The following is a 25,977-nucleotide window of genomic DNA, read 5'->3' as shown; positions in this document are numbered from 1 at the left end:
CCGATTGAGATGCTGTTCTGCTGCATCTGACATCTTGCAGAGATTGAGATTTTCAAAACCAAGGAAGGCGGTCCTGGCTAGCATCTTCCTAAATTTGTGTCACAGAGTAACTTCAACACTGTAGTGCCCTGAGATGAGCAGGTTATGCCAGCAGAAGACTGGAGTTTTAGGTCCACTGAAAGAATATAGTGAGGTCTATTGGTGCGTGGCAATTTTTTTCCCTTTTCTTACTGCTTACAGGCCTGTTATTTTACTGACTATTCAGGGCAACGTCCCATGTGTTTTTGAAGCAGATGAAATGACTCCTGTTGGTGTTGTCTGGGCTAGGGTTGCATCTTAGGTGTTTCAGTTAATTTAGAAATTCATAGGTACCTTGAGTCCCATTTGCCAATTGGATATCATGGAAAAACAGCAGTGACCAGTGCAGAAATAGGGGAGACTGGGTAGAATGTTCAGCATCTCTGCTCTTGCTCTTTATATTAAATCACTCTCTGTAATAAGCAGCCCCTTCTCTTTATCTGCATTATCCTATACAGCTGTGATACCTAACATGGTTTCTTATCTTTACTCTTTCTGACCAGTAATAGCATGACCAGTTATTAACTGAGTTTACAGATGAGGAAGTGTTGCAGCTCCTTGGCTTTGGGGAAACTATGCTGAATATGCCATGGTCAGCCACTCTAGAAAAGCCAGGTTTATCTGCACGTGAAGTTCCAAGTACAACATAAGTGTACCTCTGTGTATCAATGAGAGTGTCAGATGTCTTTGACATTTGTGGCTTTGTATGCATTTCCAAAGTCATACCTTGTTGTCAGTCTGTGGTTAACACCGAGCTCAATAGCAGCACTTCAGGACTAGACTTGTGTTTCTAACTGTCGACAAGAAGGTGGAAGGGGTGCCTGTTGTCTTACTGTGAGTGCACCAGAAATGTTACTTTCAGCCACATGAGATTAAAAGAAGACTGAAAAAGTATAAGTAAATGTGTGGTTAAGCTGATGTGGTCAGTGGAATGTGAAGCACACCTCTTCCCAAAAAGAAATACACTAGAAAAATACTCATCTTCTGCATATAGACTGTGCTTGTTTTCTTTGGCTCAGTAAGGGAACCTTTTGTTTGAATAGAGAGACCGAGTGAATTGTACAGAGTGGTTTTCAGTTCTCGCACGTGTAGATGAGCCAAACTGCATGCAATTAAAGTATTTAAACTTGCTCTTAATTTTTTATTTCTTTGTTTGCCACTTTTACTGTGTTACTTTAAATGATTTTGGTAGGGTTGATAGTTTTTTAACTTCCAAATTTTGTATTTTATTTCTGCATTTCTAATAGATTCTGAAAAAAAGATGAAAGACATAAAATAGAAAATTAATCTGGTTCCCTGTCTATTTCTTTTAGGAAATTGTATTAGTGGTATTCTTTGGAACAGAATACGTAGTTCGGTTGTGGTCAGCAGGATGCCGCAGTAAATATGTCGGAATATGGGGAAGGCTCCGTTTTGCTAGGAAGCCTATTTCAATCATTGGTGAGTACACACAGCTCGCAAAGTTGATGTAAACATCAGGTAAAAGTCATCCTTGAAAGTTCTGAAAAATGAAATTTCTATAGCAATTGAAGCAAAGATTAAGCAAGAGCTCTTGTCATTAGTATTAGCATAGACCTAAAGAGTCCAAGAATCCATGGCACTTATTTGGGGGTGGGGGGTGGGAGGTGGAAAATGTAGCTTGGTTTGTTTTTCCAGAAGAGCAGAGTGTTTTCTTTTCACAAGTGATCTGAAGCTGCCAGAAATAAGTCTTGCCCGTAATCCTGTCTCCTGCGACCTTGGGGTCCCAGACACTTATAATAGCTAAGCTTTATTTCTTTTGATGATGGAAAGCTTTTTTTTTTTTAGCAGTCATTTGAATATTTTAATGAGTTTGTTTTGGATTCTAACTGAACTACACACTGCTTGGTGGAGCATGATAGATGCACTGTAATTACTTTGTGTATTTATTGAATCAAAAACTGGTTTTCAGAGTGATGCCTTTGGAACCAGGCACCTGACTCCCCTTGATTTTCTCTGCAGTTGGTTTCCTAACTGACTTCAGTCATCATAGAAATTATATCCAAGAATTCTAGTTTTATCAAAATCTAGATACGTCAAAACTCTATATTTTTTTTTAGAATGCTTGTCCTGCATTTAATAATTTCACTGAAAGAAACACAATAATCCAAAACCATACGGTATTTTTTAACCAATGTTGAGAGAGCTATTTGAAGACCCTTGCCCTGGAGCACTCAAAATATAAATAGAATAAACAAATCAAGTTCTGGAAGAGGGGTATTGTTATAGAAGCACAGTAATCCTTGTTCTGTGACATAGTTTTTTCCACTACTCAGAAACACTATTTGTTGAATAGAGGATATAGTTTTCCTAAACAATCTGCAAGTTTTTGGAATGTAAATTACAAAATTTTGTGCCTGGATATTTATTGTTACAATCATAAAATAGTTTCTTTTCTCTGTGTGTGTGCATAAACAACTGCATCTCAGGTGTGACTGCAACTATAAAACGGCTTTGACCACATCTTTGCACGCTGTTCACCAATCCATTTCTCTTGAGATGTAGCACAGCAGAGGTTCTGAAACAGCTTCAGATTTATTTCAGCTTGGGAAGCAAAACAAAGTTCACTTTTCCCAGATATGTATCAAGAACTATTTCATTTTCCAAAATATGGAATTGTTTTCCAAAATTAACTAGGCATGAGGCAGACAGATTTAGTATACAGTCCTAAGGCAATGAGTGACTTAAAGTAAACTAGACACACACGAATTCTAATTTTTCTCTACCCTTCAGACCTGGAGAGATTAAATAATAGTAAGTCAGTTGTCTGATAAATCAAATAAAAGCCAAAAACTCTGTCAAGTAATAAAACAGTCTCTAAAACAGCAGAGCATATAAGAAATCCAGCTAATAAGTTATCCAGACTGCTGAGGCTGTTTTGTAGTAACTCATATCACTCATCTAGAATGTGGTCATCTCAGACTCATCCCAGTAAAACCTTTCTATTATATTATACAATTATATTTTCTTTATATGTTACAGCAGAGATATCTTGTTATGTAACTGGAAATCTTCATTTGGGGTCACTGTTCAAAGTGTTAAAGTAATATTGGCCATGGTTCTAGTAACAGCCTTGCAGAAGTATTGCAAGATGCTAATAACTAATTTTGTCAATTGACTTTTATTTTCCAGATTTAATTGTAGTTGTTGCTTCCATGATAGTTCTGTGTGTGGGCTCTAAAGGTCAAGTCTTTGCAACCTCAGCTATCAGGTAATTATATGCAATAAAAGAAAATAATGCTGTCAGTTTGAATAGGGTATCTTTTTTACTTTGTTTACCTCCTGGTGAAAAACAGTCTTTCCTCTGATATTCATGTAACAGAGCAGATCACCAATCACATATGGGTGTGAAATAATAATCCCATGAAGTATAGTGAAAATAAAAATTTGAGTGTGTTGTCTGGTCATAATTTTCTTAGCTCTAGTAATGGATTTATGGTTGGTGGGGGTAGAGGTGCACATATAGGTACCCATCCTCTCCCATGCACCTACATGGGTTCTGTCCAAATCCTGTTTTAGTTTCTTGGCTCAGTTTTACAGCAACTGTCTTTCACACTTTGTCTCTGATGACCTCTTTAAGCTGCTGCTTCATAAAAGGCGTGGGGTTAATTGTTGTGAGCTCCTGATGGACTGAATCCACCTTGTACTCAGGAGGGTCACACCACTTGGTTTTCCTGAATGAGAAAGTACAGGGCAGTGTACTGTGCTCTGTGCACTAGCTGCAACAGTGCTCTAGGGCTGCAGTGACTCTTGTAAAAAATAAAATTAAAAAAATATATATATGTATATAGTTGGACTGTCAAGTTCAAATTGGCCATGATGTGCTTAAAAGGAAAGGATCTGTAGTTAGCTGTTTCTGTATATTGTTCCCCATCCTGGTGAGCAAGTCAAATATAAACTGATGAATGATTTCTAGAGCATTCACAGTTTGTGTCCAAAATCCTGAATTCTTGAGTCACCCTTACCAGTTATGTATACAGAGTCTGCCTCCTCCTTTGCAACCTTCCTGAGCTGTCTTCACAACAAATGATGAAAAATGAGTGAATGCAGTGAGAAGAGACAAGCTGCTAGGTCTACCATAAAATACTATGCATTTCCCTCAAAATGGTCCTTTGAAGACACAGGCTTCCCCTCTCCACCTCTGTTTTTCTCGTGTATTCTTAGCCTCTTTATTAATTTAAAAAATGTGTTCCAGGGGCATCCGTTTCCTGCAGATTTTACGAATGCTGCATGTTGACCGTCAGGGTGGTACATGGAGGCTTCTGGGATCAGTCGTGTTCATACACAGACAAGTAAGTTTGAGTACTCAAAAATGGCATAATAATCGATGCAATTCATTTAACAGAAATTTAAGTCCTTATATTCAGAACAGTGTGTTTGCAGACGTGTTGATGATGTCAAATATATTTAATGTGGAAACAGGCAGTCATTTATTTTATCCAAGTGTGGTTGTTCTGCCCTGTTCAGGGAACAAAAAGTTCCTAAAAGATTAAAAATGTTCACCTGCACTTTGCCCAACTTTTGACTTGTTGGATTTAACCACAGGAATGAGATTTCTAAAAGGGAATCTGAACATTTCTAAAAATTATGCATCTTTTTTCCAAAGTTGTTTTGAATATGGCAGCATTTGAAAAGCTTATCCAACGAATTTTTGATGACCAAAAAGTTAATGTGTCACACTTACAAAGTGAGGAACACGTGGTTGTATTAGGTTCTCTATCCGAAATGTTCATGCTGGACCAAGTCAATAGCTACTGTGTAAATTCTTTCACCACTGAGCTCAGTGGATGCTAACTTACAGCCAACAGTTGGTGTCAGTGTTTAGTAATTGCTGAAATTACATTCTTCTGTTGTAGTTATCTTTTAAAAAATGTCAGTGATAGGTAACTTTTATGTCTCAGCAATATTGTAATGCTGTTATTTTGATCCCGTTTGCAGGAACTGATAACTACACTCTACATTGGATTTCTGGGCCTGATTTTTTCCTCTTATTTTGTGTACCTGGCTGAAAAAGATGCTGTAAATGATTCTGGAGAAACAGAGTTTGGCAGCTATGCAGATGCCCTGTGGTGGGGAGTGGTAAGTATGGCAAGTTCACATGTACTGAAAGTAGTTAACATCCTCAAATATGGAGTATAGTTCAAGCAGGCATGGAGTAAGAACAGCACTTTGAAATGTCCTTTTATTGCAACGGTAAACGTTCTAGTTCTGTAATTCTGTAAAACTAAGAAAATAGTATAGAAGATCAGTGGTTTTATTTGATGTTTATAGTCTTATGCAATCACAAGTGATCAAGTTACGTATACTAGATACAGAAATATCTATTATTTTTTTAACCTGTCTTCCCTTCTGTTATAGTCATTTATTTCTTGCTACTTTTTTCATGGTAGGGTTCAACCTTCTAATATGGTAAGTCTTTCTAAATCAGGGCTATCTTTGTTGTTTTTTTTTAACGGTTATCTATGATTTGCAATTCAGCATGACTAATTCCAGAACAAGGAGTATCTGAGATACTTAAGACTGTTTTGAAGTGATTATATTGCTTTGGAACCAACTTGGTATCTTTCTGTGGCGTTTCTCTGCACTATGTTGACATACCACTACTATTTTAGTAAGCGTTTTAATTTTGTTGCTTCTGCTAGTAACAATTCCCTCTTTCTTTTCTTGCACGGTATGCAAATACTATATTGGCTGCTTTGTTCCGGGATTTCCCATCTGTAATCGTTTCCCTTTCCTCATCCTCTTAAGATTCAAAGAAAGGTATCTTTTTGTAAGCTGTTTTTCCTTATCGTTAGCATTCAAGCAATGGCTTGTTTTTATCTGTTATAATTGGCTTAATAAAATGAACTGTCATCATTAAGTGCTACAGATATTTTAAAATGCATCAGCATCACTAATAATTCCATGCTTGCATTTTCAAAACGTGCTGATCTTCTTAAGTCTTCTTTGGCTGTTTTAAATCAAAATGAACTGATTTCTTTCATTAAAAATGAGACTACTGTGTCTCATGTACAAGTACAGGACTAGTACCTAGAAACTAGTACTGTTTCACCAACAGAACATACCTTCTTGCGAAGTATTTTTGATAAGCCTCTGCGTGTGTGCTTATATCGTCTTCTCTTTACAAACAGTACCACACTATTTCAGGAAGGGAAGATCTATTCATGAGCAAGTCTATTGCAGGTCTCTTGGTGCTGAAATTCATATACAGCATTATATGGATCTGATGTTTTGTGTAGGTTGCTACTAAGATCTGCTGCAGAATTCTGTTCTCTTTCATTCTGCCGTGATTAAATACAGCCCCTTTTAGGATCAGAAAACTTAGTTTGTAGCACAAGGAAGCGGTTAATGACAAGTAGCTTCTTCAAAGCTTTCATGTCATCACAGTGTTTTCATTTTTCAGTACAGGGGACAGATGACTCAGTAATTAACAGTGGCAGATGTAGCTGCATTTAAAAACACATGCTGTCATTGGCGTTAGCATTAAAAATTGAATAAGTGACAGACCAGATTGGTTTACAGAAAATACAGTAAAGCCTTCCATAAAAGCAATGAGATCAGTGAGGATATTGAAATATTCTTCTTTCAGGGAATTGCTGCTCAATAGGTGTGCCAATTATTTTGTCTTTCTAGTTACAATCAACTAAATTAGTCAACAGATTTAATTATGGTCATATTCTTCCTCTGTTGTAACTTATTATATTGCAGGATGCCATTTGGACTGTGGTTTTGTACTCAGTGAGTCCCTAAAGTAACTTGTTTAGTATTAAAAATAGAATTTAGTGTCCTTTTTCTGCTCTAAATGTAGGTGCTGTACTTCTGCTTACTGCTGAAAGGATTTAGCAAAACAAAGCTGAAATGAATTCAGTTCCATCCATTTTTGGTGTTTTGATACCATAGTAGTCTTCATGCTTTCTTTTAGGGAAAAGCTCTATTAAGGTTAGGTCAGTATCAGGGAGGTCAGTAAGTGTCAGGATGCTCCCTAATGAGGTTCTTAAACTCATTAAAAACAAAAAGAACTTTGAACTGTTCTTAAAAGTTTCTATTACGTTTTAGTCAAAATTTTCAGAATGGCTTAAGCACCACAAATTCTACTCACTGAAAACCTGTCTCTGTCTGTTTTGAATTGGTTATGCAGAAGGTAATTCTCAATTCCATTCTCAAAGACCTCCACAGATACATGATCTCTGGCATATAGTTGATCTCACTTCTCAAAAAGTGCCCCAGTACTGACTTACCTTAGGTAGCAGAGAACACTTCTAAGGAAAAAGTACTTGATACTGTTTTCACACCCCACTTTTTTTAGTCTACAACATTGCACTTTTTTTTAGTTGTCTCAGTGTATGGCTACCCTGCTAAAAAAAGGCAATGGAATATGTGGCATAGTATAACGTAGATCATCTAAAAGGTCTGTGTTACCACAACTAAATTGCATCTGGAACTGGGTACTTTTCTATTGCTTTGCTTTGCTGACTATAGGCATACCCATAGGGTGCATAACTTTTAATTAAATGTTCTTCATTGTCATTGTTGTTATTTATAAATCTATATTGCTGTTCCATTTCCATATGTAAAATGGCCTCCTGGGCTTTATTTGAGTTTCCTTGAGTACTCCAGGCTGTAGCTATTAGCCAGTTCGTGGGCTTCTTGGAAAAACCCGAGGTTACCTTGTGGCATAGAGTAAAGATGTCTGTATTACTGCTGCTTTTAAATGCAGAATATGTTGTATAAACAATTATGCCAATGGCTGCCTGTCTGTATGTCTTTTGAAAGACAAAGGCAAATTTGCAAATAAAGTACAAGTAACATGATCCATCTTTCAACTACCCTGTACAAGTATTCAAATTTACTCTGGTTATGTTGTCCTTCCTGTCCAGGCTTACAGTTTTTAAGACCTACTGTAGGTTCTGGACAATAAAAACAAGAATTGGGAAGGAAAAAAAAAAAAAAGAGTGAAATGCCCTTACCTAGACTGTCAAAGATGATCTCCAACAGGAAGTGTTACTGGCTCATTGTCTCCATTATTTATTTATTTATTTATTTTTCTTTCTTCCTTGAGCATTAATTCTGTCATGCCTCAGGCAGATGGAGCGGAGCTCTCCTTTTGGTATCCATTAAGTGATACACAATTTCCAACCTTCACATCTGAACAAACATCCTTCAGGAAAACCATTATGTGGATTGTGCTAACGGCCTCTTTGATCATGAGCGCTATTTGCCACAAGCGATTATTGAATATAGCCGTGCGTGGATATTGCACTATGCCCATTCCATTGGACTGGATTGAGCTCTAGGCTGCAAGTATGAGCTTTAACTAAAGAGTTTCTTGTTCCTTTAATTCAGAGATATGTGCTTTCTCACTAAGGACTGAATTCAACAAAACATTGACAAGTTTGCTTGCTTCTAAGCATACATAAAACCCTATTCCTGCTTAAAATTCTACCAACATGTTCTTAATTTAAATTGAAAATCAAAATTGTTCAAAAGTTATGCTGAAAAGTTGCAGAAGATGCCACTTGAAATTAAGCATGTGTTGTAAGAACAAGTTTAATTTATAATAGTTGAACATAAATATTGAAAAGTTGCCGCCTAAAGGGGGGGAGGGTGTTAGAACCTTCTCCCTCCAATTAAAAAAAAGCTGTTGAGTATTGCACAGCAACTTGAATGCTGGACAGAAAGAGAGACTTCAATTTTATCCTTTTTGTGCTTTACAAGTCAAGAACACCAACTATAATAGGCCTATTCTTTTTCTTCTAATTTTTGGGTTGAAGTGGTGGTGTTTATGTAGAATTTGTGGAACTCTTCTCATCACTGAGCTTTAATTGCTCCATGAGCAATTCCAAATACATTTTGTTCTAAATTAATAAAGATCTGTGGGGTAGATGTGGATCTCTTAAACTTCTTACTTACAAAGTTCAGATGTAGATATTCTTACAGATAAAGAATAGTCTCAAAACATTTTTTCTTAATTCCCAAAGCCTTAAACTTCTATCAAATGTACCAAGGAGCTAGAAAACAAAAAACCCTTCTGTAAGAATCCAAAAAGTTTAAAGAGAATTGTCTTCTATTTGATGAAACAAAAGTAAATTATTTCTTAAAAAAAAAAAAAAAATATGCCAGGACCTGGAAAAAATATAATTAAGGAATTTAGCTTTCAGTTAAAATTCAAAAACAAGTACAGAATGTGGTCCTGTTGAAATAAGTCTCTAGGAGGCTGAAATTAAGTTGGCTGTGATTTCTTCTCTCATGGCTGGAAATATTCTCTTGGGAAAGCATATGAAAAGTTCCCTCTGAAAATATTTGGCTATCTTGAATATGCTTTGTGTTCTTTTTCTTGTTGTACCTAAATAATGCTCTTTCTTTTTCTTATACTTACTACGTTTTGTGAGGTATAATAATAATAGTACCAACAGAGAGTGGAAAAAAACTGGAGTTTCCACAAACAGTTCAGAGCTTGCAGTCAGTTTGTCTGCGTACATAAATAATTTTCCCCAGCACATCCTTTATCATGACTGAGACGACTTGCTGCTTTGTTTTCTGATGCTTTTTGTGCAGAAACAGTCTCTTGTGCAAGCTCTGGCTGACAGAAACTCTTTACTGTAGATCAGAGAAGTATGTATGCTCAAGCAGGTGAGAGCAAATCCTGTAGGCAGAGCTGGCTGTTCACTTTACATGCTGACTGCTGGTGGCCAGCAGACCTCCTGCTATTCCCCCTTCATCTGATGAGTGAGCAGAGGGGGGCTGGCATCCTGCAGCATCCCACAGAAAGGGAATGGGTATCACTGTACTGTAAAATCTAAACAACTGGCAGTGGATTATCAGGCTAGGATGCAACTGTCAGGCTAGGATAGAAAGCTGCTGGATCTCCTATGAGTTTTACTGCTTGTGTGTGTAACTATAGGTTTACTACTGTGTTCAAGTATAAAATTGTCCATTAATTCCAAGTGAAAGCTATCAAAATGCTTTTGTAATATGTTGTCACTGTATAATTATCTTCTGTAAATAATTTTGATGCACAAATAACAATCTTCTTGGAGGTTTTAAGTCTTTTTGCTAGATAGTTTTCCTACTTTAGTTACCTTTGTGATGAGGTAAGGAGTGATTGTAGGGGGAAGTAAAATAAAAAGTTGTTCAGATAAGCCCTGACTATTCACTAATAATGAACAATTCTCTTTGTTTTGATGCAATAAAGTTTGCCCTATATCTCATCGTCCTTGAGAACTGCTGCCAGGGTGATTGGGATGAATAGCCTATTTTACAAGAGGGAGTGGAAACAGCTTTTGTTTGTGAGGCACAACACTGAGAATGGGATCCTGCGGCATTTGGAGCATGCTGTGTCGCAGGTGGGCGTACTGCAGGAGCTGGACAACAGAAGTGTGGAGGGGAATAAACTGAGATCATGAAACAGTGCAACAAAAAAAACGTGGTTGGAAACCCAGCTTTCAGAAATGAAGACAGGAACCTACAAGAATGTCTGTTGCTGTCAGAACCTGTTCCGGGTTCTGTTCCAGAACCTGCCAATAGGAACTGTGGGGGGAAGGCTAATTAATTTCTGAAGGGGGCTGTATTTTCAGGAGTTAATGAATGAAATGGCATAATATGCCTAACTTGAACTAGCCAGAAACAAAGAATACCAACCAGAAAAAAAAACCACAAACAAACAAAAACTTATTCTTACTAAGCTGGTTAAAGCTATAGGCTCTTTTTTTTTTTTTTCAGTGCACAGAAGTGACTTTGCAAATTTTAGGTGAGTTTCACTAACTTTTCCCAATAAGATCTCACAAGTGGAGATGTTTAGTTTGGGCCACCGTTTGGTTAGGAGGCTTAGAGTGGCTAGTAGATTTAGAGCTGATTTTGATGGCTGAAAATGCCACCTTTAGGGGGTATTAGACTAGGCTCCCCAAGTGATGGCTGGGCAGCACTGAAGATCTGTTATTTCAGAGATGTGACATTGAAGTTAATATATTCTGTTTGTTGTGTTCGCCCTTGAGTGTGTAGTTCCATTTTTATTTCATATCCTAAGTTACTGAAGTCTTTCAGTGTCCTTCAGATGTGGTTGTGTCTCACTTACGTATATCAACCACATCAAAAAAGGTGGCGTTTACCTGAAACAATAACTGTATGAAAAAGACTTTGAAATGTCAAGAAAAAAAATAATCCAAAAGTTCCCTTTAAATATTTATAGCAGTGGTGACCAGGAAGTCCTTTCTTCAGTTTTAGATTACAATTTTAAATCTGATGTTTCTAAATGCTTGCCCTGTAGCACATATTTTCTTAACTTGTTCATCTGAAGCATATAACTTGAATCTTTCAGGGCTCTGCGATGTACGTAGAGGTGATTTGCAGCAGCAAGTGAAATTTTTGTTGTGTGAATCAGCTCTTATCTCTAACATCCTTAGATATACAAGGAAGAAAAATATTGTCATTCTTAAAAGATTTCAAAATACTGAAAGATCACTAGGTTGTTTTTTTTGTTTGTTTTTAAGCTTTATACAGATCGCACACTTCATAGTAAAATAAGAGCATAAGTATCTAATCTGTTTACTCTTGTGCTGCCTGGATTTCAGAAAGTTTGAAAGAATCTATATTCAACTTGCGTGAATGCAGTTGAATAAAGATGACAAGCAGTAGAAAGGCTTCTTATGTGATCATTACAGAAGAACATTTAAACCATTTAGCAATTTACACTGTACTCCAGTTGCAAAGAAGTCAGGGAACCTGTCAGTGTTTCTGGTGTGTCTCTGGATGTTCTCGTATTGCTTGATTTAGTCAAGATGAGTGTTTAAGTGGGTCAGAAAATTCTCGGTGGTATTTGGTATGCAAAAAAATACCCACTACAATTCATTCTGAGGTTTCAGTGCTATAAACTTAGAAACAAAGTAGTTAAGGTATTTTCTGTAGGATGACTTTCCCTCATTTGCTTTAGTGCTTGGCTTTTTTAATCTTTTAGTTTGTATTTGCTTCTCGGTCCTGTGGTGTCTGCCTCTGAGTCATGCACTCTTGTATCCTGCAGCTAACTACCTAAACTGTCACGAAGTATTCAGTATTTCATCAACAGAGCATCATTACACACCTGATTAGTTTGTACTTATTTTATCCAGATAGCTTTGAATAAAATCCTCATTCATTGCTATTTGTTGTTGCTGTCTAGATATTTTTTTTTGCTTCAAATTTCTTCCTTTAGACTATTGATGCATATGTAATGGGAACAGGATTAATTGTAACACCAAAGCCTGTGGTGATGTACATCAGATCAAAGTTCTGAAATAGTCAGTGGATTAATATGATTTTGCTCCTAATTAAAACAATTAGTTTTCCATGCTGCTTTGCAGTGAAAATTTAATGTGTGAGCTCTTGTATCAATTTAGTTTCATTATGCCAATGTATTTGCCATGCTAGAGTGGAAGTTGAGTCATTATTTCCATCTTGAGATCCTATTTTACAACTGCAAAATTAGTATTGTACTCTTCAGGGGGTTATAATTCGACTATAAAAAATCATTTGGGGTGGAAACTTGGTATATAGGGTTTCAACAACATATATCTTGGTGAAAAAGAAAATATAATTTTGGAATACAATGCATTTGTAGATGGATTAGAGTTATGAGTGTAGAGAAAAATTTTAACTTAAACGCATATTGTGACTTGCAACCCAATTTCCAAAATGTTTTTAAAAATATAGCCCAAACAAACCACACAGAAAATGTTTTTATGTCACTGATGCTTCATATAGACCTATTCAGAAGGGATAGGTGGGGATGGTAGTGGGGGAAGAGAAGGTAAATGCCTCTGAATTTTGTATGAATTCTTCTTCTGTTATAGTTTTGTATGAATGCTTCTGTTATACTCTAGTCAGCTTAAAAGCACTTTTTTTTTTCAATTCTAGTTGATGTATGTATTTAAAAATGACATTACAACTGTAACACAGAATGGCTGATAAAACTTTTCCATCACGTGGATTTGTAAAGTTTTTCAAAAACTGGGGCATAAAACAGTGGCTTGTCTCATAACCTTTTACGTAAGAAGGTGTTGGAGGCCATCGTATTTGCTAGAATTCATTCCTATTTTTTCCATACCATATTTTATTAGTAGAAAATTGTAATTAGAATTTAAGATTTCTTTCAAACTGACCATCTTGTGTAGGTAAGGAGATAAGACCCATCTCTTCAGTTCCTCATCAGGCCCTGAATTTAGGTGGTATTTCAACAAGAATATCAAGAATATAGGTAAAGGTACATTTGTTCTTAACTTACCTTACTGATTCTTAAAACACTTTTGTATAATAGGAACCAAATTTGGAACTAAGCCACAGTTCAAGAACTTAAATTAATATGAAATGATAATACTTGAATGTTTCCAGTAAAAATAATTTGAAATAAACTTGTAACACCACCACCTCCAACAGCTAGAGCCATCCCTTTGCCAAGTGCCAAACAGACAGAATGATTAATTGCTTAGAAGGTGGACAGTGAAAGAAGATGGCTTGCTTCATGCATTTCTGAGGTGGGAAGTAAACCTACAGTATTTCCCTGTGGTGTCTTATCTTTTAATAGCAGTGGATGATTATTAATATGGCAGATGGTAACACTTTTCCTGGACTACCTGCCCTTCCACTTCCCCAAACCCAAGCTCTCCATCACTTCACCCTTTAACAAACATCTTGCCTCTATAAACGTGCCCTTTCCTTCCCTTCTCTCCACTGTTGATGCTGCCCTGGGCAGTAACTGCCTTTCTGCAGTTGCAGGGGAGGACACTGAGGCAGACGGGTGAGCAGCTGCAGGGCTCAGAAGTGGGTAGCACTTGTGTATTACTCTCTGGGACCGACATCCTCTGCATCCTGGGCAGCTGATGCCCACGCTGTCAGAAATCTGAACAGCCAGCATCTGAGGTGTGCTTCAACTGCTTGAGAGCTTCGTGTGCTTTACATGGTCTGATTTGGTTAGCTTTCTTCAAAGTCACAGATAAAAATCTCTCTAATTTCCAAATTCAGGAATAGCTTGTGACATAGGTGAGTTTAAATTGCTCTCAGATGCCAAATGTATCCCTTCTGCTTGAAACAAATCCATTCCTTCCTTGAGCTCCTGCAAATAATGACTTATTAAGCCTTGTTATGCTATGTCACCATGGTGGTAATCTTTATTTCAGTGAAACCCAAACTCAACAGATGTTTCCTGTATGCATGCATTAAATTATCTGTTCTTGCTCTTGATGTTCTATGCAAGTTAGTGATTCATTAGACTGTTTTAAGGAGCTGTTGCTGTATGGAAATTTTTCTGCTTCTCTTGCTATTTATACCAACATTATTCTGTAGAATACTTCATGTCTGACCCCATTCATATTCCACAGTTACAGTATATATAGTCTTTCTTTGCAACAGCCCTGAAATTCTTCAGCAAACATCCGCTGTCCATAAAGAAAATCAGCAATTCAGAGCTGTTGGCAGCCTCTCCCTAAGGAAAGGGTCTGACATGGGCAGGCAGCCCACATCCCAGTAACTTCGTATACAGTAAAGTTGTCTCAGCCATGAAGACTTAAATTAATGGTGTTACTTTACAAGATTTTAAATACGTATTTTATTGTAATTCAATTTCCTGTGCCTCTTTTGTTCTGTTATAGGTGGGGAGGCAAACCCAGAGAGGAGAACTGCCTCCATTAATATAGCACAGATTGTCATTGGGAGAGTTAGGAATGCGACTCAAGTTTCCTTAAAATAAAGCAATAAAAATGAAATAAATTAAGAAAAACCAACCCGAAACTGCCATGCTAATATTTTCTGTAATGCTCTAAGTATTTTTCTTTACAGGTGACAGTTACAACTATTGGCTACGGGGATAAAGTGCCTCAGACCTGGATTGGAAAGACCATTGCATCTTGTTTTTCAGTGTTCGCAATTTCGTTTTTTGCACTACCTGCGGTAGGTTATTTTGTGCTTTTGCTGGCAATTTGCTGTTGACCCACTGTTCATCAGAGGAAACTTTCTGTTAATGATCCTTTAAACTTCAGAAGCTAAAAAGCTTCTTTGAGTAGTTTAAAAAAAAAAAAAAAGAAGAGTGTTTATTGCATACAATGCTAGTTTTTCTATACATTTGAGAAGGGGATGTTTAAACCAAAACACTTTTTTGCCTACCTGAGAAGTGCAAAGGAAGTATTTCTCATGCTACATATCTCTGGACTCAGTGATTTAGTGATGTTTTGGCTTCTTATAGCATTCACTCATAGTTTACTCAACTGATTAAGTCCAAGGTGAACTGCAAGGCTCTCATACACACCCTTCCTCTGGCAAAACTGCAGAAAAGGTGTCACTGGCAGAGGCAACAGTAAGCAGTCAGGGCCAGTTATGTTGGCAGCTGATGCAGTTTGCCAAGTTAATGTCTGACCATAGCCAAAGTCTCATTTTCAGAAGTGATTTAGGATTGAGATTTTAAGTGTTTTGGCTCTTTGTTTGCACTGAGGACAACTTCCCAAGTACTTTCTAACAAGAAACAAGGCACCTGAGTACTAAGAGTAAATTCAAAATCAGTGAAAGATGTGCTGTGGTTTGAAAGCCCCAAAATAGTCAGTGCAAAGAGTAGTTAAAGGTATTGCTTTCACAAATTTGGCAATATTTGTGAATTGTTCTGTTAAAATGTTTGTGTGACCTGAATCATGCTGTCAGAAATTTTCTGCAATCTGGTGTGAAAGGGGTGAAAAGGTCTAGATCTATCTAGAATACTCCCTACTGTCAGAATCTTGCTAGCTTTATTTTCAGCAAGCTTTTTACTTCAGTGACACAGTTCTGTCAGCATAGTATAGCTATGGCAGGGAAGTAATGGGGACAGAATGGATAAAAATAATGCTTTTATGCCAGCACATCCACAAAAACTCTTCATGACATGTAACAGCAGCTATTAAAACTACAATTGCTTTTTAAAATTAGTCATTCTGTAAAAGCTGTAGTGCTTTTGAGTGTAGATTTTTAGACTCTCCAACATCAGTTTGCCATTAAAAGTATATTCTGTCTTCCCTCCTCAGTCTGACCTTTCATGTTTGTTCCTTGTTTAGAAGGGAGGTTTAGTAAATGAAATGATCTGCAAGAAAAATGCCAAAGCTGCTTTTTTGGCTGAGTTTTTTTTCCTCAGACTTGAATGCCAGCAAAGATGTTTTATAAATACTCGTACAGTAGCCTCACCTTCACAGCACTGCTTTTATGTTTACCTGTCAGTTTTTCCTAACTGTAGAAATAAAAGAACACCCCCCACCTTTATCACTGTGATTTTATTACTGAGTTAAGCTATTTCTGTGAGTTGGCCCTAAGGGGAAACTTAAGATTTTGAAGCTCTAGTGGTAAATAGTTGATACTTAGTAGCTATTGCATACGTCTTGCTCCCATTTTAAGCAGACGAGCAGGCTAAGATCACAGACAGAAGTAATTGTGGCTAAACAAAACTGTTTTGGGTTCATGGTCTAGCAACGATTCTGCGTTTTCCAAATAAGTGATGTTTGATCATTGTTAACTCTTTGATCTTTGCTCAATGATTGTAATAGGAAGGGTCTTTCCTGTTTCTTTCAAAATACTGGATGATTAATACGTTTCTTAGAGGTTGAGCCAAGATCACTGGCTGCCCTGACACCTTGACTACCATATGTAGAAAATGAATTATGCTTTTTTGAGTAGGTGTAGTCATGTAAGCTGATTTATAGAAGATGTGTTCTTATCTCTGTGTTACTAAAATCTTTGTTAAATATGTCTATAGCTATGCACATGACTACATAAATGACTTGCTCTATATGTAATTATGGACTTAAGTTACATTACATTTGGAAGTTGTTTTGGGTTGTACACCATTCAGTGCCATTAGTCCATGCCCCTTGTCCTGAGAATTGATTAGATGGCCTCTTGCTGAACTCACCACAGTCCTGCCTGTGTTGTAATGGTCCTTTTCCTCTTGTCCTCCTATCCCTGCATGGGTTAACATATGGAAATAGGAATTGCCATGCTACAGTTAAAAAGCTTTATTTCTCATAAAAATGAAGTTAAGCACATCAGGTTAATATTTTTCCCTGCTCTATCGTTCCCTTGCACAAGCATTTATGAGACTTCTGGAGGGTATGAAATACTATTTCTGCTTGCTTTTTAGTGTTTGAGCCCAGTAGGCTTAAATAGGCTTTGGATCAGGGCACGACAGCATTCATAGTTTGTTTCAACAAGTAATACTAACTGAGTCTAAAAACTTAACAGTATTAAGTCATTTCCTCTAAGTAATTAGTTGGGTTTTATGATGCAGAATGGGAGTTCATTAATACAACATAATTCGGCAAGCTTATGTGTGCTTTCTTTTCCTCCTTTACAAAGAATAAAAAATCTGTGTTTTCTTTCTTACCACAGGGAATTCTTGGTTCAGGCTTTGCCCTAAAGGTACAGCAGAAACAAAGACAGAAGCATTTCAACCGTCAAATTCCAGCTGCTGCCTCTCTCATACAGGTACCGAGTTCTTGCATTTTGCCTACTATCATTTCTCTCCATTTGTAATTTCTTCAAAACTTGGCAGTATTTTTGGGCCTAATTCACATTTTAAAAAAAAAAAGTATAGGAGTTGCAGATGCAAGTCTCGTAAACAGATTTGGAAATCCCACCTGTAATGTAAACCAATGAGCAGAAACTTCACTCCCAAATCAATGCCAATTCTTTGCTTCAGCTCTTTAAAATGAAAACTGAAGGCTGTTGTGTGGTTATTGGTTAATTTACCTGTGGAAAATATTATAAAATGCTGTGCTTGCGATAGTGAAAAACAGAGAAGAGACTTCATGTGAAATTGTATTTACAAGGAGCAATTTATTTTTTAAAAACACAAATGTCAGATATGCTTCATTTTCCTTGGTACAAATACATTCTTAAAAATCCCAATTTTAGGAGAATTAAGTCAGCGTCTTAAATAGGAAACATCTTGTCTGCAATTTTCAGTGCCATTGTAAGTGACTGGGAAACACAGAGATTCTGCAAAATCAGTCTTTTTGTGTTGGATAACAAAAAGGCAGAAAAATTTTGATCCCCTCAGTTAAAAATATGGTTGCGGATCTGTGTCAGTAAGGTCAATGAGATTTTATCCTTTATTTCAGCAGAGCCAGCATTTCACTCTGGAGGTGTATTAATATTGTTTCATTGCAGGGTTTTTTCCAACTTTTCTTCCATCATGCAGTTTCTGCACATAGCTTTAGAATTACAGGATAAAATTAAAAAAAAAAAGTAGATGTACACCTAAGCCGTATCATTTTTGCGTTCTCATATGACTTATTTCTCCAGCTTCATGAGTGAATGTGGATTTCCAGGTCAGGCTCTTTATAGAAACAGTAGCTAACTGTAAAGTTTATGCTTGAAACTAAACAGTCCCAGAGTTAATATGAAAAAGGTTTAAATTTAAGGCTCTGGTAATAGCTACAGATTAGCCAAAAGTCTTCATTCTCTGTGTTTCATTTGGATTGTATGGTCAGAAAAAGGTATGGTTTTGCAAAGAATGGGTTTTTAGTGTTCCCATCAATCCTTCTGGGAAATCGACCCCAAAATACCAGCAAGTCTGAGATTGCGTCTCTAGAATACCATGCTTGTCTCAGTCTGAAATATTGAGGAGTGAAGGGTAGACAATGAGTTGCTGATTACCAGTTATTAATAAGTGACAATTGCAATTTACTAGTGGTTGTGGAGCTCTAGAAGCCCATTTGAATAAGTACTCTACAACTAATTTACAAAAGGATTATATTTAAACCAAGAAGATTATGAAATGGGAACAAGGCAAGGCAACAGCTGAAATTAGTGATAGCTTTTCACTTATTCCTTCTTATTCTCTTCTAGAGGCCAATTGTTATTAACCATGAATTACATGGTGATTGTTTAATCCTTTATTTTCCAGCTGCTGTCTGATTTTTCTTTACCATTCTGCATTGCTTTCTTTCTTTCATCTTGTGTTTTCTGCCCTTTCCCACTTCAGATTTTGTGTGTGTAACTACATAGATATGTGTGTGTTTTTCTGTAGTGTGGAAGTGAGGATCTACCATTTGAATTTAGAGGCTAATTATTAATAATCCCTGATCATATATTTACATTTTAAGAGAGAATGCAGCAGTGTTTTGTTTCTGGTCTCGTTTCCTATCCCTGCTTTTCCTCCTTTTTGTTTTTGAACATAGTACTTTAATCACTAGTCGTTGGGGGAGGTGGAGGATTGCTTTTGATTTTGGGCTCCTGGTTATCTATTAGTGCTGTTCCATCATGTGCTCTCCCACAATCATTTCTTTGTAAGAATATAGCCCTACTGACCATATCACAATTGCTTTTTTTTCCTGACAGCACTCCTGTGGAGGTATGGGGGAATGATTTTTGGTTTTTGAGTAGGGGCCTGAAACACAGGATGCAATAGGCAAAATGCTGAAAGTCATTTAGGGAAACTGTGGAAGAACAAGAAATTCAACCCCAGTCTTTTGAGTCCAGTCTAGAATTCTCTTTTATTATTTGTTGCTAATGCAAACAAAAGTTGCACTTCAAAAGATTGATCTTGTTTTCCGCTTTGCCCAGTTCAGACTCGGTGGTTTCTGTTTACTGAATAAGAATTCTGACCCATGCTGAGTTAATATTTCCATGGGGGAAATCCAAGAACACTTTTAAATAAAGAATGTCTTATATGCTGACTTGGAAGTATGGGTAGCTACAACTCCGATTGCATTAATTGTTCTGTTGCTTACAACTTTTGCCCTAGACTGCATGGAGATGCTATGCAGCTGAAAACCCAGACTCTTCTACATGGAAAATATACATTCGAAAACCTGCCAGAAATTATCATTTGCTGTCACCCAGTCCAAAACCGAAGAAATCTGTGATGGTATCAGTAACTAACATTTCTTTTTATAGTAGTTTCAAACTTTTAAATTGGATTTAATTTGTTTTATGTTCTAGAGGCTCTTTATAGTGTTTATTTTACAGAGTATTACTGGGTTTCAAAGTTTCAATTACAACTCAGTTTGGGAATTTTCAGTAACTATAGGTTTAAAGTATAACTTAATTTGCTTCACTTCCTAAAGGTGACTTTTTTAATGGATTTGGAAAAGAACAATAATGAACTTAGGCATATCAATCAATAACTCAGTGTTATTTGGAAAAGTATAAGCAAAGGAGAAAAAGAAAATGAATATTTCCAAATTGGTTAAAGAACAAACAAACAAACAAAAAAAAAAAAAAAACACAACTCTGGTGCTTCTGTCAGCTATTGATTTTATGGCTCTTTAAACTTCTGTGATGAAGACATCTTGCGCCTACATGTGGCAGTATCTTCATATCCACCAATTCTATAACTTAAGATTTTTTGTTGTTGTTAAAATACAGCAAGAAAAAAAAACTTTGCCAGAATCTTTGTTATCTAATACTTCATCCTCTCTATTGGAATAGTAGGGCGGGATAGTTGTGCTCTGGAAAGGAGAGGATGTTTTACAAAAATTTCTCCTAGTATCCCAGATTCATCTGAGTTCTGTAGCACTATAGCTATTTGCTCTTTGCTGAAGGTATGATGTATTGTGTCCACTAAATGGTGAAGATATTCTAGAGTAGTTTGATTTATATAAACCGTTGAGGAGCTAGCAGATTTTTTTACTTCAGTCAGGGGATTGATGTGTGGATGTGTGATGTGATGATGTGTGGAATTCTATTAATTAGACAGTTTTGGGAAATGGGGGGCACTCTTGCAGAGAAATGCACAGTATAGTATAATGAAAGTATTATTGGTCAGGTACTCTTTTAGGTGGTTATAGCTCATTAGGGGCTTCATTATTATTAAAGACAATGAAGATCTTACTAAATGTGGCTTGGTTTGGTAATTTAATATATGTTTGTTTTTTAGGTTAAGAAGAAGAAATTTAAGTTAGACAAGGACAATGGGCCTTCTTCTCCAGATAAGATGCTAACTGTTCCACACATCACTTATGACCATGTGTCTGATGACAGGAAACCTGATTTCAGTTTTGATACATATGAAAATTCTGGTAAGAAATTCTGTTATAAAATGCCAGTTAACTGTATTGGCGATTTACACATAGGCAGTCTTTAATATGTAGGAGAGAAAGGACAAAACTAGTTGTTGTCCTTATTTCTGAAGAAACAGTACTTTGCTTTTTGACTTTGCTGGCTTGTCTGGTTAAGTTTCAACTATTCTTTTAATGAATGTACTCAATTATAGACAAACTAAAATTATTTGTCATTTCTGCCTGCCAGAAGAGCTGCCATCTCAGAGGCTGGTGCTTACAATCCACAATTCTTCATTTTATTGAAGCTATTAGCTGTCAGCTTTTCCATGTGAAATTTACCCAGGACATGTTACTATTGTGCTTGTACCTCAACCAAAAAGGACTGACGTGTCTTGGCCTCTCTGAGCATAGTCTGCTATGTGAAACCATCATGTGCTCTTGCCATCTGCTCATTGGAGTAGGCTGTGAATCAAATTTTGAAAGCAGACGTACTTTAAACAAATGTAGATCCATCTGTATTAACTGTCACTGTACAAATAGGTACAATTTGATAGTCACCTTATTGATGCATTAGTTACAGATGCCTTAGTTATAATGAACTTCCAAAATAACTCTGAGTTTACACTGCTTTTTGGTTGTTTTTTTTGTTTGTTTGTTTTTACAAATGCAATTTTTACTAGGAGTTTTTATTTATGTATGCCAATTGTGTTTATTTGTGTTTGCCAATTCTGACAACAAAAATGAGAGTGAATTTTTAAGGTAAGCTTTATTGATTATAGATGCCTTAAGCACTTTTCTCCTAAAGAAAAAATATTGGCAGACTGGATTAAATTTAATGACCGTTAAAATAAGATTAAAATGTGGGCTGGCACCAGGCATATTTTAATTCAGGCAAAAAGTCTCACCTTCCATGTACTCTATGGCACATTTCTTTAACATTTCTTGTTCTGCGACATTCATGCTTTTCCATTCTTTCTTGGCTTCTGTTAAGGAATGATTGCGATTTGCATCTGGCGATAGAAATGACCTAACTGTTAGAATGTGGGCAAATAGTAAGTTTACCCTGTGTATCAGGCTTTGAGTACAGATATCTGTCTTCAGCACAATCCAATGAATGATGCTTCAGATGCGTTGATTTGCCAAGTCCTACCTTTTATCTCTAAGCTTCTAAAGGATAATGTGATTTGCAGGCAGCCTACTACTGCCACTTCAAAAATCAGCTCTATAGCTTTCATTAAAAGGATTTTCTCTAATTTCTTCTGACACTTACCTTTTTTCTTTTTTATCTGTGTTCTGCTCTCTCTAAACTGTTACAAGTATACAGGACAAACAGGAATGTTAAAATTGCTTGGTAAGTTGAGGAAAATTTTATTTCTGGCATGCCAGCTTATGACAATGTAACATTTTTTGCAGTGCTTTTTATGTGTGTCTAGTGCTGTATAGTTTCTAAGAAATCTTTTGCAGCCAAGGAGATCTAGACAGACCCAAACTTTACCTTCTCACACTATAATTGCAATCGCACACACAGTTCCAATGCAAAGAGAAAAGTGAGCACTCATAAAATATTTGCTTATGAGTAGATTATCACTTGTTGTTTCTTCATAATTGAGAAAAATTGCTAGTGTATGTATAATCAATACCAAAAGATAACATAAAAGTAATATAAGCTATAATTCATCTAGTAATGAAGTTATATGCTCAGATAACTAAGAATTAATTTCTAAACAAATAGACTGGGATGGAAGAAAAATGTCCAGACTTGACCTCCAAAATTGTGCAGTCTGAAGTAGGTGCATCTGTTCCTGTAAAAATGCTCTGTAGATATTCATGAACAGATGGGGACCCATAAATTAAATAATTTATTTTACTGTTTGTCTGGATTCTGTGATCACTTAAGCAGCCATGTAGTCCTGTGATGTTTCTAATGTGCTTGTTTAGGCACTTTCTTAACAATTGAGTGTTCCCCAAAGACTCTAGGATTTGAGCTAGGTCTAGGCAAAAAAACCCTGTGATTAATGAGAGTGCTGCAAGCCACCTGTAAATTTTCTGCACTGCATCCACTGGAGACAGTAGAGGTTTCTTTTCATTAATCAAGTGTAAGGATCCTCAGACTTGGACTTAAGCACCTGAAAATACAGGGTTCTGTTTCTCATTTGAACCCACATGGATCATAGCTGTAATTAAGGTGGTAAAAGAGCACAAACCAAACTGAATCTCCCTGACTCCCCTGGCCAGTCCTTGGTTTGCCCATTTTCCTGCTTCCATGTTTCTCCTGTGTTCCAAGGGGTGCATCCCCACTGGGGGTGAGCGTGGTGGAACAAGCTCAGGAGAGGAACAAGAGCCATGAAGCCACCTGTTCTACACAAAACAAGAAACTTCTTCATCTTGGGGAAACATCACAGGAGCTTTGCCAGCCACCATAGTTTCAATTTCCTAGCCAGGCAGAGTAAACTCAGTGGACCTGAGAGTTCACCTAACACTGTTCTGATAGGGACTCAAAGAAATAGAGAAGGAAGTGTATATTTGTAGCAAGTGTGAATAAAATTACATACCTCCTTTCTCCTGGCATCATCAGTTCAGCAAGGACTGAAGAGCATGCCTGATACTGACAGAACACTTGCAAAAATGAGGATTGGGTGGTTTTTTTCTGATTTTTCTCTTTTTTTTTTTCACTCTGTCACATTTATATTTTGAGTTCTTCTCGTTGCATAAGAAAAAGTCAACACTTCTGAAGAATATCACTCTGTCCCAGTATATGAATACACAGGCATTTTCTCAATTAAATAGTTACTAAAATGACAAGACTAAAAGAACTAAACATAACATAAGTGTTATGTTTTCCTGAGTCTTTCTCAGCATTGACTAATCTTGTTTGCCTGAAACTTTTCCCTTTAAATTCAGCTTGAGGTAGGCACTTGGCTTAAATGATTGAACCTGGCAATTATAAGTGCTTTTTATGGGATGTCAGGTAATTTCTACCTTCAGTGGCAGACTGAAATCTGGCCAGGAGCTACCTACACTGTGGACAGTATGAACCAGACCAAGAGGAGTCCATACAAGGTTGTACACTTTGGAAAGGGAAACACTCGAGGGAGCTGTGAAGTCAGGAAGGAGGAGGCAAACATAAGATTACTTTTTTTCAAAACAGGACTGGCATGTAGGAAGCAATATATTGCATCAACACGGTGAAGAATGTTTGAAGAGGCGCAATGCCTCCCCTAGTGGTGATTTAATATTCTGCTAGTATGAAATAGACGATGGAAGAGTTTCCCAGAAACTCTCTTTGCCAGTACTTTTTTATTTTTAAAGGTGTCATGTACAACTTACTGTATTTTAGGTATGTCTGCATCTCCTCAGCTGCCTGTCTGGAACTTTTTTCTATTTTTTGTTTTTTTTCTCCCTCTCCTATCTCTGTTTTATGTGTATCTTTACTATGACTCAGATTGTCAGCGCTCCTGGCCATCCTTTTCCACAGACCAGCAATCTTCCAGCGCTCCTTCCTCTCCAGGTAAAGCTGATAATATTTCATTGCTCCATCACCTTTGTTAATTACTAAATCCTTCCACTGCTCTGTGTGGAATTGCCTGTTGTGGCACAGAAAATTATAGTGCTGGTTTTTAAAGAAAGCATAGGCATCTCAGTAGAATTTTGAGTTTGGAAAGTTTTTCAGGTTGTAAACTGCAAATGTTTAATAATAATAAAAAAAATCTGCAGAACAGGGTTATTTTTTTAAGTGCATTAATTAAAATTCAAGTTTTCCATGAAAAATGCTGTAAAGTGCTCTAAATTGTTGACTGTCCTTGCAAAAGGGTAAGTGTAAAGTACTTTGTATTGTTAGCTAAATACTCCAGTACCAGAAAAGCATCTCTATACGTTTCATATTGTATCCAAAATTGTTGTGTTGGTAATATAGAAAACTCATCACTAATTTCTTACTATTGTGGTTATAATCATTGATAAAAAGTTCAGTATTTGTCTTTTAGAGCAGACATTCTGATGTTAGGGGGAGTGTATTCTCTGCCATTTCAAAGTAGTGTCCAGCATTATCAGTTGGATACTCATACCTGCTACCATAGTTGCTACTGCTAGCCGTCAAATATATAGAAAATAAAGTTTGGGGGATCCCTGAATTATGGTAAATATCCCTTGCTGTATCTGTTTTGTTTCTTTTCACTCATTATTATCCATTGAAAACGAATTTCTGAAGTTGCTTCTTGTTTTTTTTTTTTTTAGCCCTTTTAACATACTTTTTTTTTTTTTTAAACAATGCTTTGTTAGAAACAGTCCTCAGGAGTTCAATGGCTATGAATTTTTATGTTGTCTATATTAGATGGTTAGGAAGTTGTTGGTCAATATTACAGTTAGTAGCTGGTCTTTGTACCAGACTGGTAGAGATTATGGCAGGCTTTAGTTTCTTTTCTTCTGCTTCGCTGTTTTTGCAAGTTCTCAGCAATGTTTTTGCCTGGGATACCTGAGGCAGTGTATGTTCCTCGGTGTTCTGCTATAGCTTTGCTTCAAGGCACTCTGTGGAAGGGAACCCCTGACTAACGTCATTTGCTTCCCTAGGCCCTTCCTCACCCTGTGCAAGCAGGTCGAATGGAAGTGTTTTGATGTGGTTGCTCCTTTATACTGAAGCAGCATTTAAGAATGAGAGAGTAAGGAGTATAGGGCTACTCTGGTCACCAGAACAGGCTGTGATCTTGATTATGATCATCTTAGAAAATTTTAAAATAAAAAGAGGGAGGGAGAGAATATGTTTGCCTTTTATTAAGCAGCTTTTCATCTCAGTGCTCCCAGAGAGCTAGTGGGTTGAGGTACAATCTTGATTTCTTGTTACGTGTGAGGAGAACTTACTGGAGTGAAATGGTTGTGTGTTAGGGAATTTCTACAGAATTTTGCT

The 25,977-nt window shown here is 36.8% G+C and overlaps 1 protein-coding gene across 7 annotated transcripts in view; it reads left to right on the top strand.

Moving 5' to 3' along the window:
- KCNQ1 (potassium voltage-gated channel subfamily Q member 1) overlaps nt 1-25,977 on the top strand; it is a 408,236-nt gene that overhangs the window by 145,008 nt on the left and 237,251 nt on the right. For 6 of the 7 annotated variants that reach the window (XR_010831793.1, XR_010831794.1, XM_066997896.1 and 3 more), the window contains exons 3-11: nt 1,392-1,518; nt 3,229-3,307; nt 4,292-4,388; nt 5,035-5,175; nt 14,899-15,009; nt 17,461-17,556; nt 19,820-19,942; nt 20,954-21,095; nt 24,520-24,585. Coding sequence is in view for 5 of the 7 variants with exons in the window: in XM_066997896.1 (XP_066853997.1) it covers nt 1,392-1,518; nt 3,229-3,307; nt 4,292-4,388; nt 5,035-5,175; nt 14,899-15,009; nt 17,461-17,556; nt 19,820-19,942; nt 20,954-21,095; nt 24,520-24,585 (982 nt within the window). In the remaining 2 variants the exon portion in view is untranslated. The remainder of the gene's footprint in view (nt 1-1,391; nt 1,519-3,228; nt 3,308-4,291; nt 4,389-5,034; nt 5,176-14,898; nt 15,010-17,460; nt 17,557-19,819; nt 19,943-20,953; nt 21,096-24,519; nt 24,586-25,977) is intronic. The other variant, XM_048066574.2, reaches the window with a different exon arrangement.

Source organism: Anser cygnoides, chromosome 5 (genome assembly GCF_040182565.1).
Source record: "Anser cygnoides isolate HZ-2024a breed goose chromosome 5, Taihu_goose_T2T_genome, whole genome shotgun sequence".
Taxonomy (NCBI): Eukaryota; Metazoa; Chordata; class Aves; order Anseriformes; family Anatidae; genus Anser; species Anser cygnoides.
This window is presented reverse-complemented; position numbering and strand designations above follow the sequence as displayed.